The sequence below is a fragment of the Mauremys mutica genome, chromosome 12, assembly GCF_020497125.1.
Source record: "Mauremys mutica isolate MM-2020 ecotype Southern chromosome 12, ASM2049712v1, whole genome shotgun sequence".
Taxonomy (NCBI): domain Eukaryota; kingdom Metazoa; phylum Chordata; order Testudines; family Geoemydidae; genus Mauremys; species Mauremys mutica.
Window position 1 is genome coordinate 7,354,048 of NC_059083.1, and position 27,014 is coordinate 7,381,061.

Sequence of the window (27,014 nt, forward strand, 5' to 3'; positions counted from 1 at the left end):
AATAGGCAGATACAGACAGGCAGATGGGGCACAAAAGAACACAGGGCTTTCCAGCAGGAAGGTACAACCTGACACATTGGTTTTCAAAGAAAGACTTTGAGAATTTCACGTTGTAGTTATGATGGTGTCTGTTTGCCTTATGAGTTACAATGAATCAAGTTCTTGACTCTTGGTGGAGGTATCTTTGCTAGGAAAGAGAATCATTCACAATTTACTGGCTGTTTTTAACTGATATAAACACAAATAGTTTAGTGTGTCCACACTAGCCATCCTAAACCGGTTTTAGAAACCATGCACTTCAGCCCCATATCCAGTCTAGCACTGTTGTAGGCTATTTCCATTGAAATGCTCTCTGGGAGCATGTATCCCACAACTCCTAGCCCAGAGCAGCAGAGTAATTTGACCCATGACCTTCCCCTTTGGCTGTATTGGTGAAGGACTGACATCAACTGAAGGGGTTCAGGGATCTGTACCCCTAAGAGCTCAAGAGTCAATGCCAATGGGGGTCATGGATCAGGTGCTGACACAACTAAGGGGGGGTTAAGTGTCAGCACTACCAAGGGGATCATGGCCCAAGAGCTGACCCCACTGAGGCTTGACCCATGTCTCACCAACAAAGTCACATTGTCAAAAATATTTTAGGTGGATTTTTGACTGAATTTTTTACCCCAGCCCGGCTCCTGACAGCCTCCTAGCCCTGCTCCCTTCATGCCCCAGTGGGCCACTTCAGCACTTACCAGTGCATTATGGGATAGTGCTTGGAGGACTATTTGCACTGTTAAGTGATAGTGTCAATGGAGACTAGCCTAACAGATCAAACACAACTACTTAGGGCCTGATCCAACAGCTGTTGAAGCCATGGCAATCCTTTGGATCAGGCCCTTAAACCTTGTCATTAACTACTTCTTACATCCCCTACACTTAGTGTTCCTGTTAGTAACCTGGTCTTTTGTCACTTGGGTCGTTTTTATGTATTATTCATGTGACGCACTTTTCAAACATTCATAGGTCCCTAACTAGTTCTGTGAATGGTTCAAAGTTTAGAGTCAGTCAGATTCCTAGCTCCCATTCACATGAATGCTCTTGGAAAGTTTTCCAGTTCACCCATCAGAAAGGGCAGCATGGAGCAACTCTGGAAGGTTTCCGGGCTAACCTGAAACAGTCTGGGTGAGGCACCACATAACAGCCTGGCAGGTAAAATCAGCTCATTCTGACTTAGCCTCTTTTCACATTTAGGCCTGCTGTAACTGCAAAACTAGTAACTTTTAATGTTTATATTCCCAGATAAGAAAGTTTTATAACATAAAAGTGACCTGAGGGGTGAGGGAGAGACATGGGCTCTCTTCTCTTTTTATGGTGTATAACGATAGCCTGATTTTTTTTAAAATAAAGGATTTCGCCCCTTTTTTCTTGATTACATTGGAATTATGATGAATGTCAACTCAGATCTTACCAGATTGGAGTTTCTCAGAGATGTGTGCTGGCAACTATTTCTGCTCTTAACTGAAGGACCAGGATTGCTGAATCTTTAACACAAAGAGCATTTCTTCCACCTGTTTCTCAGATGTTTGAGTTAAATAGAACATACCATCACTGCCACAACTACCACAACAAAAGGACCATATCTTCAGCTGGTGTACACTGGCATAGGTCCTATTAAAGAAGCAATTGACTCCAATTAGCACTATGCTGTCTTATTCCAGCTGGGCTTCTGCCCCCTGACTGCAATGGAGTGATGCCAATTTTACACCAGTTGGAGATCTGGCCCAAAGACTAAATAAAAATCCCTAAATCAGGCTGAATTTATAAATGAGAAAAAACAATGAAAAAAATTTCCCCTTTTTCAAACCTCCCTTACCTATCGTGAAGTAGCTGGAACACAGCACACACCTACTTTTTACAGGTGACTTTTAACTATGGAGATATGACTAACCCCTTTATAGTAAAGCAGATCTTTCTACTTTATCACTGCTTGATAAATGCTTTCACATTGTGTCAGCTCTGAGAAGGTGATAGTGACATATATTGTCAGTCTGGATAATATCCAGTGTGTAGATCATCCAACAAAAGAATAATGAATAGAAATATAGGATCAGATCCAAGATGCCATATGCTTCAAAGAAGGGTGCAAGAAACACTGTAGTGGGTAATTATGGAATAAACTGGCTCCGGGGAAGTTTCTTCCTGAGCCCTGTTAATTAGAAGTTGATTTTTACTAGAATCATTTTTTCTAAAACGCGTATTATAGCTCTGGACATTCTCATTATCTATATAAAAGTCTAACAAAAAGGAGTTGATCAGTGGAGACGCCGGCGGGTGAGAGGTGCTAGGAGGAAAAGGAGGAGCTTGGCTGCGGATGGGTGTTCAGCAATGATTAATTTTTCTCCGCACCTATGGTAGCAGCAACGCCACTGACCCATGTTCTAGTCCCCACAGAACCTCCTGTCTGTGCACATTAATATGCCATTGGTCATAGAATGCTCATTTATGCACCACTTCATCCATGATAAACATTATTCACTTACATTGAAAGCCTTGAATGGTAAGAGCACAGTGGAACTGTGGTGTCTTTGTGGGACACAACTGAGGATGCCAAATTCAGAATGAATTGCTGAGAAAAAAGAGCAGATACACCGCAAGACTGGTGGCTAATCCCCCACAGGATATACCCAACCTGCAACAAAAAATAAACTTCTCCCTCACCCCACTGGCTAACAAGAAGTCATAAAAACAGTTTCCTTAAGGCATTCCAGTTCTTATATCACCACCAAAAACACTGGGTTCAGAGATGAGTGGTTCTTTACAACCAGTCTCATCAAATAAAAGGATCTTCTGATCCCAAAGGACCAGCCACATACCCAGGTCAATATATAAAACTTAGATCTTACCCAAAAATCACGCTAATGCCAATCCTTTAGTATCTAAAATCTAAAGATTTACTCAAAAAGAAAGGAGAATTAAAATTGGTTGAAGGGATCAAATACATACAATAATTGTACAGTTCTTGGCTCAGGCTTATAGCAGTGATAGAATAAATTGCTGGCTTAAGTCAAGTGTCTGGAGTACATCCACAGCTGGGATGGGTCATTCAGTCCTTTGTTTAGAGCTTCAGTTTGTAGTCAAGTTCCTCTAAAGGTAAGAAATAGGACTGAAGACAAAATTGAGATGTTCCCAGGGCCTTTTATATCTTCTCCCATGTGGAAGGAAACTCACTGTTCTTAATGTGGAAAATTACAAGAGCAATATGGAATTTGGAGTCACATGGGCAAGTCACATGTCCATGCATTTTGCACAGTCATTGCAGGAAGCCATCACCGATACTCCAGGCAGCACATTTACAGGACAGTCCTCCATTCAGTGTAGATGGGCATCTCCCATGGTCCAATGTGAGATAAGTGTCCTTTTGATGGGCCACTCAATTTGAATGGTTCCTTCAAGATGTCCTGACTGACTACCTTGTTAGTTATCCCAGGAGCAAACATTTGAAATACAGGTATAGAGCCAATACTCATAACTTCAAATACAAAAATGATACATAAATACAGATAACATAATCATAACCAGCAAATTACAACCTTTCCATAGACACCTCACTAGACTACCTTTGTACAAAATGTGTTGAAAGTATATAACAGTGGTTGCAACAATGATCTAGGTGGTCATATTTTATTCGGATAACATCATACACAAATAGAAGCAAAGAAATAAAACAATTTGTTGCCCCTTTGGCCTGAGCGGTTCAGCAGTATTTGTGGTCTTGTGGAGTGTGTCTATTAGGAGAAGAAACTGATGATACATGACCCCTTTCATCGAGGCTATGGCTACACTACAGAGCTTACAGTGGTGCAGCTGCACCGCTGTAGCGCTTCTAGTGGCCCTAGAGAGCTCATTGATTTCCCAGCACCTTACAACTAGCACTCAACCCTGGCAGGATTTGGTCCTAGGGCACATCAGCAAACAGCAGTCATCATGGGAACAGTATATAAACATGTATCTAAGAAAAATGCGAACAAAAAAATACAAACCCTGGAAACAAGAAAGGAAGTTGGGCAGGGGAAATGCACTGAAGCAGAATGGAAACCAGTCGGTGCTGGTGGAAAAAAAAATGGGTCCAAACAGAACATTAAACTTCCTACTATCTTATCTAGGCATCCATCCAACTCCTACCAACCTTTGACCTTCCTCTCTAATTTTGACACTTTGTGCCTCCTTTTCCTCTCCTTTCAGTCTCCCATCCTCATCCTTGGTGACTCCCACACTGACATCTCCTCTGACCGGTTAACCGCCCACCTCTTCACCTGACCTTCAGCCCCAGATCAACTCTCACTCACCAAATAAGCACTCTGGCCTACCGAAGTCAATCAAAGTTAGGGGCCTAAATACCTCTGTGGACCTGGGCTTCTGAGTTCCTCTTCTCTGACCATCATTTTAATATCAGCTTCTTGCCACCTGTGTCTCCACTTGGCTTTTCTTTCAGTTTCCATATCTCCACTACTTTCAGCCTCTCTCCAACCTCTCTCTCTCTTTCCTCATAATCATTCATTTAGTTACTGATTCCTCCACTCCTTTCTCTCAACCCAAATGGCAGCACACTAACTTCTGACCCTGGATTATGCTCAACATCCAGTCCTAGGCCTGGAACTAGGAGTGGTACTTCAGTCCCTGGCTTGAAGTGGTTTCCATTATATACAAGGTTCACAGTTTGGTTCAATGGCTCTCAGCACCTCCACTATACACACTGTTCCAGCTCCCCTGCATCCAGTTATTTCATTCTCATTTGCATGCCACTGAATGCCTCTGCCATGACTCTCACAACCCTGCTGACTTCCTCCCCAGCAAATTCCTTCATGTCTGCTATCTTCCTTGCTAAACAGTGCCCCCTTCAAACAGATCAAGCACAAAAGTAGAGCTGGGTGAAAAATGGAAGACCAGTTAGAAAGTTTCTCTATATGAAATTTTTGATAAAAATCTGTCAAAAAAGTTCAATTTAGAAAAATGTTTGGTTTGAAATTCAGTTTTACCTTCCACTTTGTCACTAAATAGGGGCAAGACATAGAAAAGATGATGGGGAGGAGAGAAATTAAAAACAATAAACTAAAAAAACTCCCCCAAACCACCTGTAAATTTTTCATTTTCCAGTTAAAAAAATTTGGATTACAATTTCTGATGTAGAAAAATAGCCATTTTTCAATGGAAAAAAATACTGCTCATATACAAATCATTTCAAGCAGTTCTCCATAAAAGCTTTGTATATCAGGTCAAAGTGGAGTACAGAGTTAGGTTTCCAAATTTCTGATTCAGACTGGTCTTTGTAAAAAGGGCAAGAAGTCTCAGGACTGATTCTCTTCTCATTTTCACCAGCTTTACACTGGGGAGACAAGATTTAACAGCATATTTCCCAATGTTTCTAAAGTGACATAAACCACACAGGGGGAAAAAACCCCATGAAGCCTTTCTTGGTACCTCAAGCAGCAGCAAAATCAAAACGGCACAGGTTAATAGTTCTTAAGTAATCTCTTTGCAAACTCATCAGGTTGGCTACAGATCCAGTTCCTCTGTGTGTAGCACCTTGAACTGCTGACAGTGTTTTTGTACATAAAGGCACATTCTCCTCCTTCTCCTATTTGAAACCTGCAAAAAAAAAGTAAGAGCAATGAAGCTGTGAAGGAGGCCATTACAAGTAGAGTGTGAATAATGGATTTTTCAGTTTACTGGCAATTCCAAAAAAACATAAAAAAAAAATCGTTCCAGGTCAACCTAGAAAATGGCATTTTCAAAAATTTTGGAGAACCAAAAAGTCAAAGAAGTAGTTTTCTGTCCATCCTTCCTGCTAAGGGAGCAGCCCTGGTTTCTGTGAGTCTGCATGGCCTATAAGAATCAGCCAGAGCCCAAACGGAAGGAAATGGTCTTATTGGTGAACAGACTGATGCTGGAGGGACATTTGGACTGGGCATTAAATTGTCAATGAAGGTGCTGGAGTGATTTCCGGGTGAACTCCTGCCTCCCTAAGAAGTGTAGGTGGGGTCTCCATCCTTCCCACAGCAAGGATGGAAGCTTGGGACCGACCGACAAGGGAGCCCCCACCACAGCTTTCTGTGACCCAAGACAGTGAATAGAAAGAAAGTGACTCACAGGTCATTGAATACTGAGCCATTTGGCCACTTCCAGGGCTGGCCTGGTTCCCTTCTGAGACCAATCCAGGCATCAAGATAGCCCTTGTGTCGCATCAAGAAATCCTGTTAAAGAATCAAAGGGGAAATAGACATTAACTTTTTTTTTTACATTGGTTTAAGCAAGACAAAATGTTGTACCTTACTTCCAGATTGAATCTATCTAGTTTCTGCACCTCTGGATCTTCCTCTTCCTTTGCCTGCTAGACTGTTCTAATATCTGATATTCTCTCCCTGTATAGGTAAGGCCAACCCTGAGCCCTTTTGAAAAGCCTGCCCGTATTCCCCCCATGCCTCAGTTCCACATCAGTAAAATGGGGATAATAATCTTGTCTTTGTCTGTTTTGCCTATTTAGAGTGTAAGATCATCAGCACAGGGACTGTCTCTCACTGTGTGTCTGTGCAGCACCCAACACAATGGGGCTTTGATCTCAGCTGGGGCAGGGCCTGTCTCACAGTGTGTCTGTGCAGCGCCCGGCACAACAGGACCCTGATCTCAGCTGGGGCAGGGCCTGTCTCACTGTGTGTCTGTGCAGCGCCTGGCACAATAGGGTCCTGATCTCAGTTGAGGCTCACTGCTACAATGCAAATATAATTTTTATTTTGCATTCAGAAATGGCTTCACCCTGTTTTGGAGGATGATATTCTTTTTCTCCTTGGCTGAGATACTTTAATCTCTATGTTTTTGTTGTTTTATTTCATCACCTTTTCCTGCAGGGTGTCTAGCCAAGCCAAGGAGGCACCAGGGGTAGAGCAGAAATGTTGGCTCGAGGTCCAGTCTGCTTCATCCGCAGAGAAAAGGTAACATTTTCCTTGGTACCCAATCCACTTTTCAGGGCAGCAGGTGGCAGGACTGTCTGTAGGAGTCACACTGGCCTTCAACACTGAAAAGTAAAAAGGGGTAAGCGCATCTCTTTCTTCTCCCACCCCATCTCTGTATCTGCTGGGAATCAGAGGGCCAAAACCCTTGAGACCCAGTCCAGTGCTCTATCCAACACTGCCCCTCCCTGTACCCATTCAGCTTTCATCTTTTTAAAAACATCACATTCCAGCCTTCATGGTAGCAGAGAGAGCCTTGCAAATGTGACCCAGGTGCAATCCATGCAAGCATCTGCCAGAGGTTATAGAGAACTTGAGACAGCAGATCTGAGAGGGGAGAAGCTGCTCTGAGTGTTACCACCAGAGCAACATTGCCTGAGTCTGCAGAGAGCCTGAGACAATTGCTCTGAATGGTGTGAATTGCCCTCAAAGACAATTAAACTCATTTCAGTGTTCACTCTAAACCCAATGAGGACATGTTAAATACCAACATTAATTATTTAATTGCAGCAAAGAATCCTGTGGCACCTTATAGACTAACAGACGTTTTGCAGCATGAGCTTTCGTGGGTGAATACGAGTCTTGCATCTGATGAAGTGGGTATTCACCCACGAAAGCTCATGCTGCAAAACGTCTGTTAGTCTATAAGGTGCCACAGGATTCTTTGCTGCTTTTACAGATCCACACTAACAGGGCTACCCCTCTGATACTGAACTATTTAATTGTTATTTCAGCAGATAGGAAAGATGTGGGAGTGAAACTCCTGGGGCTTTTGATTAAAATACTACTCCCAGGAAGGAAATGCAGAATGAAGAAAGGAGCAGAAAAATAATCACAGGGAAGGGGAAGACAAACAAGGAAAATGAGGATGGGCGGGGAAAAGCAACAGAGAGCAAGAACAGCAGGGTCCCAAAGAAGAGCAAGTCCCCCCATTCTTTCATGCTGAATGTGACAGTCAGTGACCGACTAAGCAATACATAGTTATTCTCATTAAGAGTTTAGTTAGTAAAAAAAAAGAAAAAGGCCAGATTCTACTTTGATTGCTGTTCAAACCTACCACTGATATCATTAAGATACCAGCTATAGACCATAATTAAAAATTTGGCTCTCTTCTCCCAATGAGTTTGACACCCCTGCTTTAAGATGCATGCAATTTATATAATCAATCACTAGGTGTCACTGTTGCTTTGCTGTAACCATAAGATGGAAGAGGAGAACTTCACAGAGGCAGGGCACAGATCAGACCAGTGGCCTATATTGCACTAACTGGAGTAATAATTGGAGATATACCAATCTCCTAGAACTGGAAGGGACCTTGAAAGGTCATTGAATCCAGCCCCCTGCCTTCACTAGCAGGACCAATTTTTTGCCCCAGATCCCTAAGTGGCCCCCTCAAGGATTGAACTCACAACCCTGGGTTTAGCAGGCCAATGCTCAAACCACTGAGCTCTCTCTCCCCCCTCCCTGTGCACATTTAACCCTTTGAGGCTCGGTTCTGACGGGACTGGCAATAGAAGCAGCAGCAGGCCCAACAGCAAGGCTGTGGCATTGTAACTGCAGCTGATGTATGTGAAACATGTCATTAGGATAGTTCTGGGTCTGAGTGGAAAACACGGAGGTGAGCTACACACTCACCTGACCAAGCAATCACTGGGATAAGGATAACCGCAAGTAGAACTGCAGCTACGGTTTTCCATGCACCACGTCTCCTGAACTTGGAATCAAACCAGAGACCTATAAAAGAACAGGCCATCAATACTATCACTGGGCTGCTCTAGAAGTGAGGATGGGTTACTGGGGATAAGAACATAGGAACTGTCAGACTGTATCAGACCACTGGGTCCATCTAGCCTGGTGTCTTGTCTCTGACTATGGCCAACACCAGCTGCTTCAGAGAAAAGGGCAAAAACCCTGCAGTAGGAGATATGAAGCAATGAGACCCCATGGAAAATTCCCTACTGAACCTATTAGAAGCTGCCTTTAGCCCTGAAGCAGACGAGATGGACAAACCAGCCTCAAAGTTAAGACACCACCACCAGGAAGCTTGACCTGTTTCTAGAAGTCACCCTGCTTTGAAATTAGGACAGTCTCCTGTCTCCTCTCGCAGAGGCAGAGTTCTGATCATTCCCCACCCACTTCGACCTTCTGTAGAACATCACTGTGGGCTCAAGAGTCTTTAACCCACTCTGGATTTTCATGAGTGCCCCTTGTAGGCTTGGTCCTCCTCCCAGATCTTCAGGGGTGCATCTGGGATGGGAAGGTTGCTGAGCCTATAGGAGGAGGGTGGTCCAATGTCAGAAGAGATGGGGCTCCGGAGAAGAGACTTCCAAAGTCTGGATAATTCAGGTAACTGTTTGGGCTGGGATCTCCAAAGTGCCTAAGGGAGTTAGGAGCACAAATCCCTTTAGAAAATCTCACCCTTGAATTTGTGGATACTTGTTAGAGCTGAACTCTGAGCTAATAGACGTTCTTCCATCACTTGTGGAGCTGAAAGACACCCCTTGTGATCAGTGGCAGCAGCTGCAATAGTGAGTAACTTTGGAAAGCACACCAGGGATGCTGCCTAAGGGACAGAGCGATGCTACCTGGGCAGAAGCGGAGTTACAAAAACCCTGGTGATACAAAGTGCCTTGGAGAGTTGAACTCTGCTAACTGGAAAGAGATTCAGGGCACATCAGAAGCTGGATTTCTAACAGACGGCTAATATAACAATCTGTCAGAGTATGTGCCCCAGTTGCTCTAGGGGAATGCAACACTGTAGTGCAAATAGTTACATCTACTCTGTAGTGCTACCGGTCCCAGGCTCTAAACCTTTCTGGCAATTTATCTAGAGTGTGTTGTTACACTAACAGTCAGAAGATGACACCTTGCAGTAGATACAGCTCGGACATGTTACCTAGCCAAAGGGGTTGCTGTAACACTGGGTAACAGAGAATGAACATTATAAATAAATAAGTATTTTGCTGCTTCACACTAACACCACCCAGGATGCCTGTCTCGGGACTGCTTGGACTCCATATTGTATTCATGAATCTTGGCTTTTCTAACAAACTCAAAGTGGACAAAAAGAACAGGAGTCCTTGTGGCACCTTAGAGACTAGCAAATTTATTTGAGCATAAGCTTTTGTGGGCTAAAACCCACTTCATCGGACGCATGTATTTTCCACTGCATGCATCCGATGAAGTGGGTTCTAATCCACGAAAGCTTATGCTCCAATAAATTTGTTAGTCTCTAAGGTGCTACAAGTACTCCTGTTCTTTTTGCAGATACAGACTAACACGGCTGCTACTCTGAAACCTGTCAAAGGGGACAATGAATCATCATTTCAAAATCAATCCTTCAATCCACAACTCAGGAGTAAAAAGTAGAGAAACATTCTGGTTACAGGAGTCTTGATTCCCTCTGGTAGCTAGTCAACATGAAGGATGAGCTCACAACTGCTACCAGCTAATGGAAATAATTCTTTAGCTCAGATTATAAAAGCCCACTGTCTTCACTGAAACTGCTCACACAGCTAAAGTTAACTAGGCTTAGGGCTTGTTTTCACATACAGCACTACTGTGGTGCAGTTGCACTGATACAGCACCACTGTGGCACTTTAGTGAAGAGGCTACTATACAGATGGGAGAGCTTATCCCATTGATGTTGTTAATCCACCTCCATGGGAGGCAGTAGCTAGGTTGATGGGAGATGCTCTCCTGCTGACATAGCGCTGTCTACACCAGGGGTTAGGTTGGTATCACTGTGTCACTCATGGAGGTGGTCTGGATTTTTTACAACCCTGAGGAATGCAGTTATACTGATATAAGTCTGTAGTGTAGACTTGGCTTTAGAAGGATTAGCTTTTTATTGGTAAATGTTGATAAATATCGTTTTCACCACACACAAACCAGCAAAAAAATATTTCTACTGATAATAATCAAAATCTACAGATAGGCAAAGAAAGAAAAATGTTGCATGCAGACTTATATATTGGAGTAAAAAATCCAGTGATTTAGACTTCTGAATTAGGCTTGTTGCAAATGGGCCAGCGAATGAATAGTAAAAAGAGGCACGATTTGCTGATTTAAGGATATTTACTTTGAATGTTTTGAAAATTTGTGTTTTAATGGTTTATAAAGCTTTAAACTTTTGGGGTTTCAATGTCTACTGTCATTCAGTAATTGTCTGACAGTCTCAATTTGCAGCAACCATGAAAATTTAAAAATCAATAAAAAAGGCTTAAAAATAAACATCGATACCATCTATCACAATTATAAAAAAAACAAAAATCAGATTCTGCCAAGTCTAATGTTAAGCATGTGCTTAAGTGCTTCACTGGACGGGGGTTTAAGTGCTGAAGAGCCAAAGTTCAAAACCCACTGATGACTTGTGCGGGGGGAGGCAATTACAATAATAAAAATTAAATCATTAAAAACTGTGAAATGTGCAGAAGAAAAGGGCTTACCTGCGTGACGACATACCACATGCTCATTGTGAAGCAGATTTAAGCCAACACTGTTGTTAATGAATGAGGTGTCTGGAACAGGATCAGACACTGAATTTTCAACAAAACAAAAATTTGTAAAGCACATATTTAGCTATTTGTGCACAGACCAGCTTCTCCAATCCTGACCCAACTGTTAGTGAAGGGGAGGAGTTGATAGGCTAATTAGAGGGGGAAGGAGGTACTGAACTAAACTACTAATTGCTCTCTCCCTAGTCCCTATACCTGTGAAATGTCATATTTGACATCAGTAAATATGGTTGTTATTTGGCTCGAGTGGTATACCAATATTCACGAGCTTGGAGTGATGATGACTTGTGCCTCCCCATACTTGGGGGGGGGAGGGCACAATCTAAAGGGGAGGGCATGTGAACACCCCACATGTATCCTCTGCCCAGCAACCCCTGCAGTCAGCCCAGGGCCGCCATGCTCTCCATGCCTCATGTTACCTGCCACGGGTGAGGGAGGGGACTCTGTCCTTCTCCCACTGCACCACTCCCTCCCCCCCAGCACGTTTAGCCACCGTCCTCTCTCAGAAATCCCCATGTCTGCCCTTCCAGCGAGCTCTGTGTCCCAAAAGCTCTGTCTCTCTGCTTCCTCTCAGGATAACTCACACAAATGCTTGACCAAGCTTCCTGCTGCCAGCACGCCCAGGCTGCAACCAATATGCTTGCTAGCCTCTACATTTGCAACCAGAGACGACTTTAGCCCACACAACTCAGCTGTGCGGTGCCATGTGCCTAATCCCATGGGCAGTGCCTACAACTCTGCATCTTTCTTTATGCGCCTTTTGTTGAGCCTGAAGGAGGGTGCTTGGCAAATCCACTGGCTTTAACAAGGTCTGTGATTGTCTCTGTATCAAAGTCGCACCTGACGGCTGCCATTAGCAGCTTTCAACATAACAATTTAGTACCAAAATACCCCAAAGATCTCCCTTTACCTATGGCTTCCTCTGCCTCAACATTTATGGAGTCAGTTGAATTATTCTGTTTGCCAGTAGGGACAACTTCTTGTTCCTCACAACTGTGGAGAAAAAATATGTAGATACATTCCAGTTATTTGTTATAGTGTGAGAGATGGTTGACAATTCAGATGTATAATGGGGAGTGGGAGGAACTGATCTCTCCCTCCCCCGCATTTTTATTAAGTTTACAGCTGGTCAAAATACTTTGAAGTCTTGATGAATACTTTGCTTGGAATTCATAAAAAAAACCAAAAACAAAAACAGAAATTCACGCCCCCACCCAACATACGCACAATTTTAACCCGTTGTTTTTCAACCAGATCTATGTTCTGTTTCATACAGTCAAAGCAAAATATGTGAGATGCCGAAAAACTGTTCACTCCAAAATGTTAAGGCCAGTTGTGTGTCCAGCAAGACTCAGCAGTGCAGGGGAGGGACATAAGCCACACTGACTTCAACAAACATTGTATCTGCCCTGGAGTGAAGTGTGACAGAAAGGAGAAGACACTTACCTGTCTGAGTTGGATTCGCTATCCTAGAAGAAAAAGAACACAAGTCACCCCATGGAGGTCCCTTGTGATCTGCATCTCAGTTCACAGGTCGATAGTTACAAGAAATTAGACATGGTTTGGCATCTTTGGTCGGGAATTTTCCATCGACATTATATTTCAATTTTGGTGAAAATTTCTGATTTTTCTCTATTAATCAAAATGAAATATTTTGTCTTGGGTTGGTTTGACCCAAATTGAAACACTTCAGTTTGGTGAATTGAATCAAAACATTTTGTTTCGAGTCTGTTTGATATTAAACAGCATGTGCCTACCAGGCTCTGATGCCTCATGGGAGTTAGTTCAGGTGCCGCTTGCCCACTTTCTCTCCTAGGGGCCAGGCACCTTGGTTGGACTACATCTCCCATGATGCACTGCATTCCCCCCCTCTGACTGAGCCACATGGTGCATCAACAGATGTAGTACAAAAACAGGTCCAGGCCCATAAGGGAGAATGGGGACATGAAGCACCCAAACAACAGTTCCCATGAGGCACTGCAGCCAGTGGCAGATGCAGTTTAATGTCGAAACCGACCGGAACTGAAATGTTTGGAGATTTCTAAATCAGAACTTTCCATTCCGTCAAGAAATTAGGATATTTTGACTTTTCATCCTGATTCAAGATGAAAACAAATGTGGAACAATCAAACAGAAATACTGACTTTCACTAGGCCCTACTGCAAACATTTCATTGACATAGTTAGATTCTACATGTAGTACCTTATCACCTGCCACAGAGAATTGATTTACACTAGTAACATCCCTAATGGACTCAAAGGGCCAGATCTCTACTGATGTATACCACAGTAACTCCCCTGACTTCAGTCCATTTGTCTTCAATTGAGTTACACCCATTTACACCTACTGCAGATCTGCTCTAGACTTTCTGAGGACCACTAAAGGCCATTCCTGGCACCTACCTCCCTGAACGGCCACAGAATACAATACCTGACACTCCAGCAAGCAAACAGAAGTGTCCTCTTCTTTAGGGTTGTTGGGCACCTCCTCCGTTGGGTCTTCACCACTCACTTGTCGCTGAACCTCAGACGAGATGTTTTCAAGAAGACCCAATTCCAGAGCCAATTCTGAAGCCAAAAAGAGAGAGAGAGAGAGAGAGAGACTGAGAATCAGAACCATAGTTTGTGCAATATTTTAACAGTAAGATTTCTGGAGCAGGGACTGTCATTGACACAAGGGTCCCTGACCTGGTTGGCCTCTAGGAGTTACCAGAATATAAATGTTAAATAATAAATAAGGAAGACTTCGAGCTCAGTTCATTGATGTGGCATAAGATTGTTAAAATAGGCTCCTGGGGGGCCAGTTATGCTGTTTCTGTGTTGAAGGGAGGACAAAGGTCTTGAGCGTTAAACTACCTTTGCCTTCCCTGTATTTTGGGTTTACGCAGGGGCTGCCCACTGTAGGATTAGATCGGCATATAAAGGGTTAAAACAGCTTGGCTAAAGCAAATATATGCTTTGCAGTTTGTGTGAAGTGCAGGTCCTATTAGCAGTGGTGGGGAGGCCTTGGGAAAAAAAATCTGGCTTAGTTGGAAAAATTGGACCTGGAAGGTAACTGATAAGATTCGGGGGGGGGGGGGAGGGTACGGTGGGGGGAGTGGCAGATTTGGGGCCTACAGAAAAATCCCCCCCTGCCGTGGCCCCAGACTGGAGGCGCTCTCACTCCCTGCTGTGGCCTCAGGGCTTTTCCAGTCTTGCAGTCATAGCAAGAGGTGGGAGGGGGAGCGAGTAGGTGGGGGACCCTCAGGAGGAAGAGGTGGAGTGGGGGCGGAACAGGGACAGGGCTGTGGGCAGAGCAGGGATGGAAGGGGTGGAATGGGGTTGGGGATGAGGGGTTTGGAGTATGGGAGGGGCTCATGCAGAGGGTTGGGATGAAGGATTGAGGGCTGCGGGGTGGGGCCAGGGATGAGGGGTTCACGGTTTAAGAGGGGGCTCTGGCTGGGCAGAGGGTTGAGGTGCGGTGGGGTGAGGGCTCTGGCTGGGGATGCAGGCTCTGGGGTGCAACTGGGGATGAGGAGTTTGGGGGGTGCAGGCAAGCTGCCCCGGGGCTGTGGCCAGAGAGGACTCCCCCCCCCAGCACTGTCCCCCGCAGCAGCACATTCACCTAGCACCACTGTCACTGCACATGCTCCTAGGGCCCTTCTCAGGTCCAGGAAGCCCCCTCGCCTCCTCTGTGGTGGGTGCCGGGGGTGGGGGGAGGGAAATGACTCTGCCATCACGTGTGTGTCTCCTCCCCTGCTGCTGCCCCTCACTGTAGCCTCACTGGGGGTGGGGGATGGGGCTGCCCCTTGCCCAGTGTGGGGCAGGAGCAGTGACTGTGGGTCCCGCTGTTCTGGTGAAGGGTCCCACCAGAAAAGAGAAGGGTCCAATGGAGTGAGATCTACAGAGAGCCTGAAACAAAAGCTCTGATGGAAAAGAACTTCCTTCTTTAGTCTCACTGATTGTTGATCCTGAAGCCTAATGATTACAATTTATCAGCACTGGCACTAATGGAGGAGGGAGGCGCTAGGATCCTGCGGCGACAGCTGATGCCGGGAGCCAGCAGAGTGGAGCACAGTGGGGAGCTGCAGGGGCAAGCCACTCACTGCCTAGGGTGCAGGCAGGGGACACACTGGGGGAGGTGTGCAGGGGCAGCAGGTGGGGCTGGGGGAGAGACCCAGCCCCGAACATTGGTGGAGCCGGGCCCCCGGGCCCTGAATATTGCTGGAGCATGGAAACCATGGGCCCATATAACTCGCCACCCCTGACAGGTGCTGGGGGTGCTGAGAGCAGTGAGAGGGGGCGTGACCTCAGCTGGAGGAGGTGGGGGAGGGGGTTAGCCTCCCCAAGGGGAAGCTTCACCTGCTGCCTTCATACCTAACCAGGACTTGAGTGTGACTGGGACTTGAACCCTCACTGATTGCTACTGGGAACCACTCTAGCAAATATTTCAAAATTACCCCCCCACCCCCCGCTCAAGAATACTTACCTTTTATTAATTATTAGTAGTAGCAGTAACATTACCGTTACAACTTTACCTCTGAAACGCTTCAGCAGATCACGTAGAACTTTCTGGCTTTCAGAGAGAGCCTGCACCCTGCTCTCCAGTTCAGTCAAAGAATCAACAGGTGCCTCCTCTTCACCTTTCACCTGCTCACACCTAACGCAGACAGAACGAGGTTCCTGTCAGAATACTCAGTCCTAATTGCTGAATCCACTCAGTGGGAAGACAGGCCACAGGGGCTAGCACAAGCTCTGAGCATGCTGGCTCCATATGTTACTTAGAACATTAACGATGTAAATTTTGGAATTAAAAGTAACATGGAACATGGAACACCAGGAGTCTTCACCAGCAGCCCCCATGCTCAGCTCCTGCCTGGGCCTCCTCTCCTCAATTCAGGGCCACTACTGCAGTTGCTCAAGATGATCTTTATTGAGCAGACTGTTCACCCCTGTTGTCCCATATCATAAGACTAGTATTCAAGCCCCTAATAAGCAGCATCTTCATTCATAATATTCATGCTTCAGAGGACAAGCCAATCTCTAGCAATGGGGGTTAGGGAGGGAATTCCTCTGGGGTAGGGTCAAGGCCATCCTTATCCATACGCAAACTACGCAGCTGCGTAGGGCACCAGGAAATTTGAGGAACCAAATTTCCTGATGCCCAGCACAGCTGTGTGCTGCTCCAGCCCCATCGCTGGGTCCCTGCCCTGTCCCCGCCCCCCTCCTTCCCTGCCCCGCCTCTTCCCACCCCTGCTCTGCCCCAGCCCCGCCCCCACTCCCGTGAGCTCTGCAGCAGGGCCGGGGCTGCACTCACTGGTGGCACGAAGTGCAGCAACCCAGCCCCAGCTGCGCCACCAGTGAGTGCTGGGGGGTGGTTCTCCCCTACCCCAAGCCAGCCACTCCACCCCACCCCCCCACAGAGGCCTGCCCCTCCCTCCCCCCACAGCCGCCGGGGATGCGTAGGGCCCCAGAACAGCTAGGGATGGCCCTGGGTAGGTTATCCCATAACTGGCCACTAGGGGAGACTTGCATCTCCCTCTGAAGTATCAGAGAGGCAGCCGTGTTAGTCTGTATCCACAAAAACAATGAGGAGTCTGGTGGCACCTTAGAGACTAACCGATTTATTTGGGCATAAGCTTTTGTGCCCAAATAAATCAGTTAGTCTTTAAGGTGCCACCGGACTCCTCATTTTTCCTCTGAAGTAGCTGGCACTGGCCACTATCAGAGACAGGATACCGGGCTAGATGGCCTCTTGGTCTGATCTGCTCTGTTAATTCGTACGTTCCTGTGATGCTTTCACTGTTCCATCCTCTTAGCCACTAGGACAATGAGGTGGGAGGGGCATTACACATTCCCAGCTGGGCTTTGCACCCTTCCCCAGTGTGATGAAGCATGAGGCTGACTAAGGAGACACCTACCTGCTTAAGGTGCTGTCAATGTCCTAGAAAGGGAAAAGGAAATAAAAAGAAACTCAGCTCACTTTGCCTTAAATTTTGATCTCTATAGGAAGTTGGGCATGTTTGAAAACTTCATGTGTGGCTCTGTTCTCTGCCAGAGCCCTGCTGGGTGATCTTGGGCAAGTCACTTGCTCTCCCTGTGCCTTGGTTTCCCCAGCATTAGTGATCCTGACCTTCCTCTGGAAAGTGCTTTGAGATCTACTGATGAAAAGCTCTATACAAGAGCCGGGTGTTATTATTAATTATTATTATTACTGTTTATGTCAGAGCTAGTTGAATTTTTAGATTCTGACCTTTCGATGACATGGGAAATTTTTGCAGGATTTCCCCTTCTTATTTGACCAACCATGGAGTAAGCGAGAAATACATTTGACATTTTGAATTTAAATATTAAAAAAACAAAATTAAGGAAAAATGTATGATGCCATTCCTCCCCCCCCTCATTTTTATTCAACCATCTCTACCATTTATCAAAACTGTCTGCCTCCATCTGTCTGTCTATGGCTATGGCAGGGCTGTCAAATATCTGGTCTGCTTGATATAGTAATGGGGCCTGCATGACATATGCAGATACTGTAGAATCTCAGCCTTGATTAGAATAAAAAAAAAGTATGTTTACAGGCTTTGTAGCTGCTAAAAACCTTTCTAAAGGTGATAAAAGTGTGACCAATGGAGTGAGGGCCGCCATCACATGTGCGCCTCCTCTCCTGCTGCTGCCCCTCACTGTAGCCGGGGGATGGGGCTGCCCCTTGCCCAGCGTGGGGCAGGAGCAGTGACCGTGGGCCCCGCTGTGCTGATGGAGGGTCCCACCAGAAAAGAGAAGGGGCCAATGGAGTGAGGTCTACAGAGAGCCTGAAACAATAGCTCTGAGGGGAAAGAACTCGCTTCTTTGGTCTCACTGATTGTTGATCCTGAAGCCTAATGATTACAATTTGTCAGCACGGACTATTTCAGTCCTGATCATTTTAACAGATGAGAAAGAGAAGAGGGCCGGAGAAGCTCACAGAGAAAACTGGAACATGTGTCTGTGTGTGAGAATGCAGGCTGGAATCAAAACAGCTCATGTGTAAGTGTGTGAGACTGTTGGATAGAATCAGATTAGCTCTGTGTGTGTGTGGGGGGGGCACAATTTGCTGCAATAAATAAATATCCAGTAAAAATTTTATAGCGTATTTAATGCCATGGCATGTGAGCACTTCACACATATGCTTGTTCTGTATAGAATACACACAGGGCGAAAAATCAGACACAGTGTAAACAGTTGTGCTGCACTGAAATCAATGGCCTACATCTTTTAGGCAACTGGAGAGGTCTGCACACTTCTTCTGTAAAAGTTTGTTCTCTCAACAGTTCCCTGCACTTGACCTTTACTAGTTACACTCTAAGTTCTTCAGGGCAGGGACTGTCTCTCGTTGTGTGTCTGTGCAGCGCCCGGCACAACGGGGCCCTGATCTCAGCTGGGGCAGGGACTGTCTCTCCCCGTGTGTCTGTGCAGCGCCCGGCACAACGGGGCCCTGATCTCAGCTGGGGCAGGGACTGTCTGTCGCTGTGTGTCTGTGCGGTGCCCGGCACAATGGGACCCTAATATTGACCGAGACAGAGATTTTTAAAGGCATTTAGGCATTGCTAGGCTCAGTGCTGCAACACCCAACTGATTTAGGAATGTAAGTCTCTTTCAAAAGTGATTTAAGCACATATGCGTCTAAATCCCATTGACTGTTGGAAAATTTTTGGCCTGTCTTACCTTGAGGAGTTCAATGTCTGGCTGCTGGCACTTCTGATTTATCTCAGCCAACAGGTTATCGAGAAGTAATAGCCCCTTAGTATTTTTATTCCTTGTCTTCCCAAGGTCCTGTATTGTGTCTTCCAGGTGGTTCCGCACGAGTTGCTCAACCTGGTGCACTTGCTTGAATTCAGACACAATCTCCTGCTTCTGGTGTTCTGTCTGTCTCTGTCATGAACAGATATAAACAGGGCAGTGACAAAGTGAAACAGGATTCCCAAGTTCCTCTTCACAGTAGCAACTTCGTTTCAGCTGTGAGCAATTGAGCCCTGTTAACACAGCGCAGGACTCTGTGGGGCAGATGCTCAGCTGGTGAGCATAGCCCTATGGCCCTTACACATCATATTGGAGCCAGTCTCACTTGGAGGTGTCTAAGCACAATTTTCAGTATAGAGTGTCTAGCTGCGAGATTTTTCTAGGGAGCCTAGATCCAAAAGAGAGGGAATTCAAAAAGCATTTAAGAAATTAGGCCCCTATCTTCCACTGAAAGTACTTTTGAAAAAAAAAAATGACCTATACTCTGACCCCAAATCCCCAGTCCCAAGATTTTCAAAAGAAAGAACTTAAAGTTTGGCTACTGAGGGCTTGTCTACACTACTGGCCGGATTGGCACACAGCAATCGATCCAGTGGGGGTCGATTTATTGCATCTAGTAAATCGACCGGCAAGCGCTCTCCCGTCAATTCTGGTACTCCACCAGAACAAGAAGCTGTTGTAAATACAGTAGATCTAAAGTAAATCTAAAGTAAACCAACTGCTGAGCATTCTCCCATCGACTCTGGTACTCCACCAGAACAAGAAGCCATGGTAAGTAGATTTAAGTACGACGTCAGCGACGCTATTCACGAAGCTGAAGTTGTGTATCTTGGATTGATCCCCGCGGTAGTGAAGACAAGCCCTAAGTCTATATTTAGTACAGCTGCCTGGGAACTGGAATTTCCATTCCTTAGGAAATTCTAACATTTCAGAGAAAAATATCCCATTCTGAATAGGAACTAAAAGCCAAAATTTCCCATGAAATAAACATTCTGAAAAACAGCATTTTGACAGTGGCGGTTGAAGCATTTTGTTTTGACTTTATAATGTACATATATTATACATACATAACATTAAACAGGGTGCACAAACCCTGCACTGGCTAAGAAGGGGTTAAGGAACTGTCACGGGCTCCAGCAGCCCATCTTGTCACACCTATGAGGTGCATCAGGTCTAGAAGAAGGGGAAACCCAGTTCATCACTTAGCAGCTGCCCTGGGAAGGAAACTTGCCTCCAAACCCCAGCTGCCAGAGAAGGGCTGGTCTGACAACGGGGATTGTTCATTGACTGCTGCCGCTCTAACACAACTCCAGCAGCTCCCAAGTGGGGTAATTCCCTGTGTGATGGCAAATTGCAAGGTGTGCACGGGAGTGTTTAAAATTATTGCAATGGGGAAATCTCTCTGCTAATTTACACACCCTCTTCTGACTGCAAATGGTTTGTAGCTGTTAAATCCTAGATTTACACTAATTGCTATTTAGGCTTCCAAATAAGTAAGCTATCTATGGGGCTTATCTGGGCCCCATCACCCTAGCACCTCACAAAACCCCTGTGAGGTAGCGCAGTGCAACTGTCTCCATCCTATGGAGAAGCTTTAAGAAGTACGATTTTTCAAAAGTGCTAAGCAGCCGGCAGCTGCCGTTGACTTTAATGGGAGTTGTTTTGGTTCCCAGCATTTTGAAACTCAGAGAGGAAGGACGGGCAGCCCCAACCCCACGCACCTGTGGGGTCTGTCAAACCTGCAGAGGGGCTGCTCCTTCAAAGGGAGGCTCGTAGGCCATGGTGGCATCCAGCGGGAAGCAGAGCTACAGCCCCTCAGCACCCAGAAAACTACTGAACAGCGTCTGCCACCTGGACCCTCTGGAGAGGTAGAGGGACCACCTTTACTTTGTTCTTTTCATTAGAGCTCTGAGGACACACACAGCGGGTTGGGAGCCCAGCCCCACTTCAGAGACTACTTACCTTTTGCCCTGTGAGGCACAGTGGGGGAAGCCTGGACTGGTTTGTGGGATTATTGTTTGCGCCTTTTTTATTTTGGACAAAAACAGAAGGGAGGAAGATGCCTTCCTAAGACATACAGCCAGAGTGTGCACCCCCCACTGACTCCAAGCCACACCTACAGCCAGGGAAGGACAGCTGGGATGAGAGATGCAGCCTCTTACCCCAAGGGGGCACCCTAGAGGTGCATCCTATGACAGAAACTATTGTCAACACTGGTGACTATTAATGATTACCGTGAAGAGTGGATGCTTACCAGTAGAGTTTGATATTTCCCTTCTTCAGCAGCTGCCCGTCTCCCTCGCTCCTTTCTCACACGTTGAAAATGATTCTGATGACTCAGAAGCTGCTCCTGCAGCAAGACCAAAAAAATTACATCAGCTTTAAAAGTGACCTTAAAAATACTTGTCAGCCTTAAATGTGGCCTGTCGAGGATTTGTTTTTTTTATTAGACTTGTGCCCCACACTGCTTCTTTATTACAGCTAAAGAAAACCTGGAAGTGGAGGGAGGTTTTGTTTTGTATTGTTGTGGGTTTTTTGGAGGGGATGTGTGTGTGCGCATTAGAAATATTAGGGGGACTTCCCCTCCCCCCCTCTGCGGGCACCCAGGCCGCTCCAAGCCCCTACTCCGCTCCTCCAGGCAGGCCTCTCCCATGCCTGTGATGGGGTGTACAACCCACACTTGCCTTGAAGGGGTTAATAGGGGCTCAGAAGGGGGACAATTAACCAGACAGACTCAGCTGAGGGGAATCAGGTGGTGTAAGAAATCCCCTGACTGAATAATGAGAGCGCCGAGCTGAGGCGGAAGGAGCTGGGTTCATTAAAGACAGGAAGTGGGAGCAGAGAGAGGTGGCTGCGGAGGAAGTTTCTCCAGGGGGAGAAGGGAGGGCTGTTTGCATAGGCGCCTTTTAGGATTTGGTAGGGAGTTTCTCCAGGCCGATGAGGGGAAGAGGGGGAGTACCTATTGAGGGCGCAGGGACGAGTGCCCGGAGCAAAGAGTGTGCAGTTTGAAGGAGATGAGGAAGGAGTTAACAGTAAAACTGGTCCAAAAAAATTCATCCACTTTTTCGGGGAGGGGAGGCTTTTCAAAAGATTGGGCAGGGGATTTTTCTTAATTTTTTTTTTTGGATAAAAAAAAACAAATTTAAACTTTTTGAAAACTGGCATGTTCTTACTGAAAAACTAATAGTTTTGTGGGATTTTGGTTTTTTTAAAAAAAAAGAATTTTTCCTCAAAATCTCCCGAGAAGGAGATTTTTCAACCAACTGTGGTTAGGAAGAACAAGGACTAAGGGGGGGAGGGAGGGGGGGGAGAAAAAGGGTGGTGGTGCGGGGGAAATAGAGCAGAAAAACTCAGAGGTGGAAATAAGGCAATAAAATAAAAAATATATAATTAAAGCATACAGAGAATAGGACTGTAGAAAAAATTAGAAGGGACGTAGAGGAGTAAAGACTGTCTCTTCCTAGGCCTTCTACAAGCCATGTACCCCTGTGAAAAATGGATATCAATTCTACCATTCTGATCCAACAGCGTTTTACACTCATTTCGTTCTGATGTAAATAACTAAGCACAGTGCAAAAGCAGGGGAGTTGCGTCCAAATCAATCTATCCCCCTCTGTCCGATTTCTATCTAAATAACCTACCTTACACTCCTCTGCAGCTGCCTCAATGGGAATGACTCGGTGAGTTTTGTGTTCTCGAGACTCTCTGCAAACCCTGCAGAGGAGGATCCGGTCCTGCTTGCAGAAGAGTTTGAAAACTTCTTCATGTTTCTTGCATTTTCCATCTAGGCCTCTTGCTATGTTCACCACTGCCTCCAGCTGCTTGTTAGGCCTCAGCTCCACCTCAGGGAGAGATTTCCTGCACTGGGGGCAAACTCCTGTGCCTGCTGCCCCCCAGCAGTCAGTGATACAGGCTTGGCAGTAATTGTGCCCACATTCTAGAATCACTGGGTCTTTAAAGGACTCCAGGCAGATGGGACAAGCCAGCTCATCCCGGAGCTCCTGAACAGGGTGTATATCTGACATGATGGCTGCTGTGAAAAAAATATATATATTTACTTTCACTTTCCTCTTCAATGTTTGTCTAGCCTTGATGCAGCTTTTGCAAGGGGAGGGGGAGCAGGAAGAGGAAAAATAGAGCGCTGCATAGAGTTATCACCCCTGAGGGACAAAAAACGGGGACACCCGGGATGATCCTGCCCTCATGCAACAGGACAGCTGGCAGTGTGTGCTGAGTATCTGTACAGATTTCCCAGGACAGCTATCTCCAAAAAGGATAATTGGAAAACCTGGATAGGTAGCAACAAAGTAGCATGAAATAACAGAGCACTGAGAAGCACTGTCCCCTCATCCTTCCCCCATTACTGACCCAAGCCCAAGGACATTGCGGAAAGAAATTAAAACATGGATAATGAGGACTATTTTGCTGTAGTGGAGATAGAGTGACCAGAGAGCAAGTGTGAAAAACTGGGACGGGGTGGTGGTGCCTATGTAAGAAAAAGCCCCAAATATTGGGACTGTTCCCATAAAATTGGGATATCTGGTCACCCTCCGTGGAGGGATTCCCTGTTGTGACAAAGTGAAACAAATCATTCAGTGGTTCAAAAAAAGAATTAGACATGGTGTGAATTGGCTGTAACTACATTGGAGTCAATAAGGCCAGATCCCAGCTGGCTATAGCTCCATTGGTGAGGATCTGGTTCTATATCTGTAGTCAGAGGCCTCCAAAAATCATGAGACTGGATTAAAAATCATGAGATTTTTAAAAATGATAAATGTCGGGGGCTTGTGTGTTGTTTTAGCTTTTTGAGCAGATCTGGATTGTGTAGACCTTTCTCTGCTAGGTTAGTCATTGTGATGGATAGAGTTTTGTCACGGTAAAATTAAGCAAAATTCACAGAACAATCATGCGGAAAAATGTAGAAAATCAGGGTATGGCCACAGCGGGGCTGACAGCTGAAGGACCCCACCGCAGGGGGCTGAAGCTGAAGTAGTCACGGAGAGCCGTTAAAGTCACGGAATCCGTGATCTCCATGAACAAATTGTATCCTTAGTCATTGTGATGGAGTGTGCTCCTCACACCAGCCCTGAGAGAGTTGAATTAGGCCCAATCAGCCAATTAAGCTGTAAATTTAGGCTGTGTGGAGAGTGCTAGTTAGAAAGAAACTCATCCGTAAGGGAACAGGAGGGATGCCTATAAAGCCAGGAGGCTGGCAACAGTGTGGAGGCAGCAGGGAAGATGCCTGCAGTCTCTCTCGAGGTAAGGAAGAAGGAAGGGGAGATAGGAACCTCTGAGAAAAGTGAGAGGAAGCCATGAGGAAGGGTTTACCTAGTAGGCCTAAAACAGAGGGGTCTGTCTAGGAAGGCTGGTGAAGGAGAAGCTTAAAGAAGAACAGTGGGAAGTAAGCCAGGGAAGACAGCAGAAGGTTTGGTGAAGATCTGGACCTTAACTGCTCACTGTAGGGCCCTGGACCGGAAGCCAGAGTACAGAGCAGGCCTGGGTTCCCCTACCATCCCCTGCAGAGTGGTGTGGTTTGGGGCAGTGAGAGGCAAGACTGCCTGAGGCACTGGGGAGTGACATAGTCGGGGCAGCAGGCATGAGGATTCAGGGGTAGCGCACTGTAGCAAAATGGGATGCAAAATGCACAAGTATCAGAGGGGTAGCCGTGTTAGTCTGGTTCTGTAGAAGCAGTTGCTGCTTCTACAAAATGCACAAGGTTCATTCTTGGGTGGCTATTTAGCATTCAATTATGTTTGAGGAGGCTGTAGACTTCCCTTAAGGTGAAATAAGCATTAAGTCTGCAGCCATCCTGCTATCCCAATGTCCCACTAAGGCCTGGTCTACACTGAGGGGGGGGGGGTCGATCTAAGGTATGCAACTTCAGCTCCGTGAATAGCGTAGCTGAAGTCAAAGTACCTTAGCTCGAATTACTTACCCGTCCTCATGGCGCGGGATCGATGTCCGCGGCTCCCCCGTCGACTCCACTACCGCCACTCGCTCCAGTGGAGTTCCGGAGTCGACGGGAGCGCGTTCGGGGTTCGATATATCGAGTCTAGATGAGACGCGATATATCGAACTCCAAGAAATCGATTGCTACCCGCCTATCCGGCGGGTAGCAAAGACGTACCCTGAGGGTCGGGTTTTACTTCCTTTTACACATCTATTGCTTGCACCCACCTGACTCTTAGACCATATTTAATTAAGTCTCAGCCTTTTGTCCACATTTGTTATTTCGGCTATCCACCTTTGGAGTTCTGACAATTGTTGGAAGCATTTGCACACATGGAATGCTCTGTATACAATGCAGTTAAGGAAGTCTGGCTAACGTAAGAATGGCCATAATGGGTCAGACCAATGGTCCATCTAGCCCAGTACCCTGCTGTCAGACAGTGGCAGGTGCGTCAGAGGGAATGAACAGAACAGGGCCATTATCAAGTGATTCACCCCTTGTTCTATCCCCAACTTCTAGCAGTCAGAGGTTTAGGGACACCTGGAGCATGGGGTTGCTACCCAGACCATCTTGCCTAATATCCATTGATGGATCTATTCTCTGTGAACTCATCTAATTCTTTTTTTAACCTAGTTACACTTTTCACCTTCACAATATCCCCTGACATGGGCAGCGGGTATCGGAGGTCGGGGAAGGCTGACCCTCCCAAAACAGCCTTGCATGGCCCTGCCCACACTCCACCCCCAAGACCCTTCCGGCTTCCCTGCACTATAATGGTTAGATGGAGTGCTAGAGGAGGTGGCCTCAGTCCCAATGACTGCTGCGTCCATCACAAGATACTCTGAGCCCTAATTTAGCTACTAATGGGCAGAGTGGAAGTGGCCCTCTACATTGTTCCAAGAACCACAGGTCTAGACAGTGATGGAGAAACAGACAAAGCATCACAATTTTGGGGAGCAAAGGTCAATTTTCAGCCACAGGATACTGGGTTCTCAGGTGCTGCTGCCCATGTAGTTACATGACAGATCAGGTGTGAGAAGATTGCACAGATGAGACCATGTTTCTGGTAGTGTTTAGTATCCAGCAGCTCCCACTGGGAATGGGGATTCTCCACTGAGAAGAATGGAAGCTGAGAACTTTTGCAAATCTGGCCAATCACTTCACCCTGGTGCAACTCCATTGATTTCATTGGGGTTAGACAGGTGTAACAGAACCGAGACACAGCCCTGTGATGTCACACCCAGCTGCCATGTTTCTGAAGTGGATGCACATCTGTAGTGTAACCCATTGTGTGGGAGAAAAGAATGAAATTGAAGATGTTATTTCTGCCTTCACTGCTCCTCCACTCTCCAGAGGCAGATCCCCTTACTACTACTGCGTTCTGGCTACCCCATAGTTTAACAGCTGTGACAAAGTTCCTCCTCTACCTTGGTGGATCCTGCGCTTATTGGCAGATTTGCTGACCTCAGTGATCTTCCCCTCTGGTGGAATCCACAGCCTGGGTCAACTCCTCCTGTGTCTGATCAAGAGTTGGGAGGTTTGGGGGGGTGGGGGGGGACCCAGGCCTACCCTCTACTCCGGGCTCCAGCCCAGGGCCCTGTGGATTGCAGCTGTCTATAGTGCCTCCTGTAAAAATAACAACTACAACTTCCTGGGCTACTTCCCCATGGCCTCCTCCAAACACCTTCTTCATCCTCACCACAGGACCTTCCTCCTGGTGTCTGATAACACTTGTACTCCTTAGTCCTCCAGCAGCATGTCCTCTCACCCTCAGCTCCTTGCTCCCAGCTCCTCACAGGCC

The 27,014-nt window shown here is 46.2% G+C and overlaps 1 protein-coding gene across 2 annotated transcripts in view; it reads right to left on the reverse strand.

Moving 5' to 3' along the window:
• Positions 1-2,920: 2,920 nt before the first annotated feature.
• The window catches only part of LOC123346537 (E3 ubiquitin-protein ligase TRIM7-like), a 28,011-nt gene continuing 3,917 nt past the window's right edge, over positions 2,921-27,014 (reverse strand). For both annotated transcript variants that reach the window (XM_044983991.1, XM_044983990.1), the window contains exons 2-14: positions 22,905-23,296; positions 21,518-21,613; positions 19,189-19,395; positions 17,406-17,428; positions 16,023-16,144; positions 13,937-14,073; positions 12,953-12,975; positions 12,417-12,499; positions 11,438-11,527; positions 8,625-8,723; positions 6,876-7,054; positions 6,133-6,236; positions 2,921-5,631 (exon numbers count right to left, since the gene is read on the reverse strand). In XM_044983991.1, the coding sequence (XP_044839926.1) occupies positions 5,496-5,631; positions 6,133-6,236; positions 6,876-7,054; positions 8,625-8,723; positions 11,438-11,527; positions 12,417-12,499; positions 12,953-12,975; positions 13,937-14,073; positions 16,023-16,144; positions 17,406-17,428; positions 19,189-19,395; positions 21,518-21,613; positions 22,905-23,288 (1,683 nt within the window). In that variant the 5' untranslated portion in view covers positions 23,289-23,296 and the 3' untranslated portion in view covers positions 2,921-5,495. The remainder of the gene's footprint in view (positions 5,632-6,132; positions 6,237-6,875; positions 7,055-8,624; positions 8,724-11,437; positions 11,528-12,416; positions 12,500-12,952; positions 12,976-13,936; positions 14,074-16,022; positions 16,145-17,405; positions 17,429-19,188; positions 19,396-21,517; positions 21,614-22,904; positions 23,297-27,014) is intronic.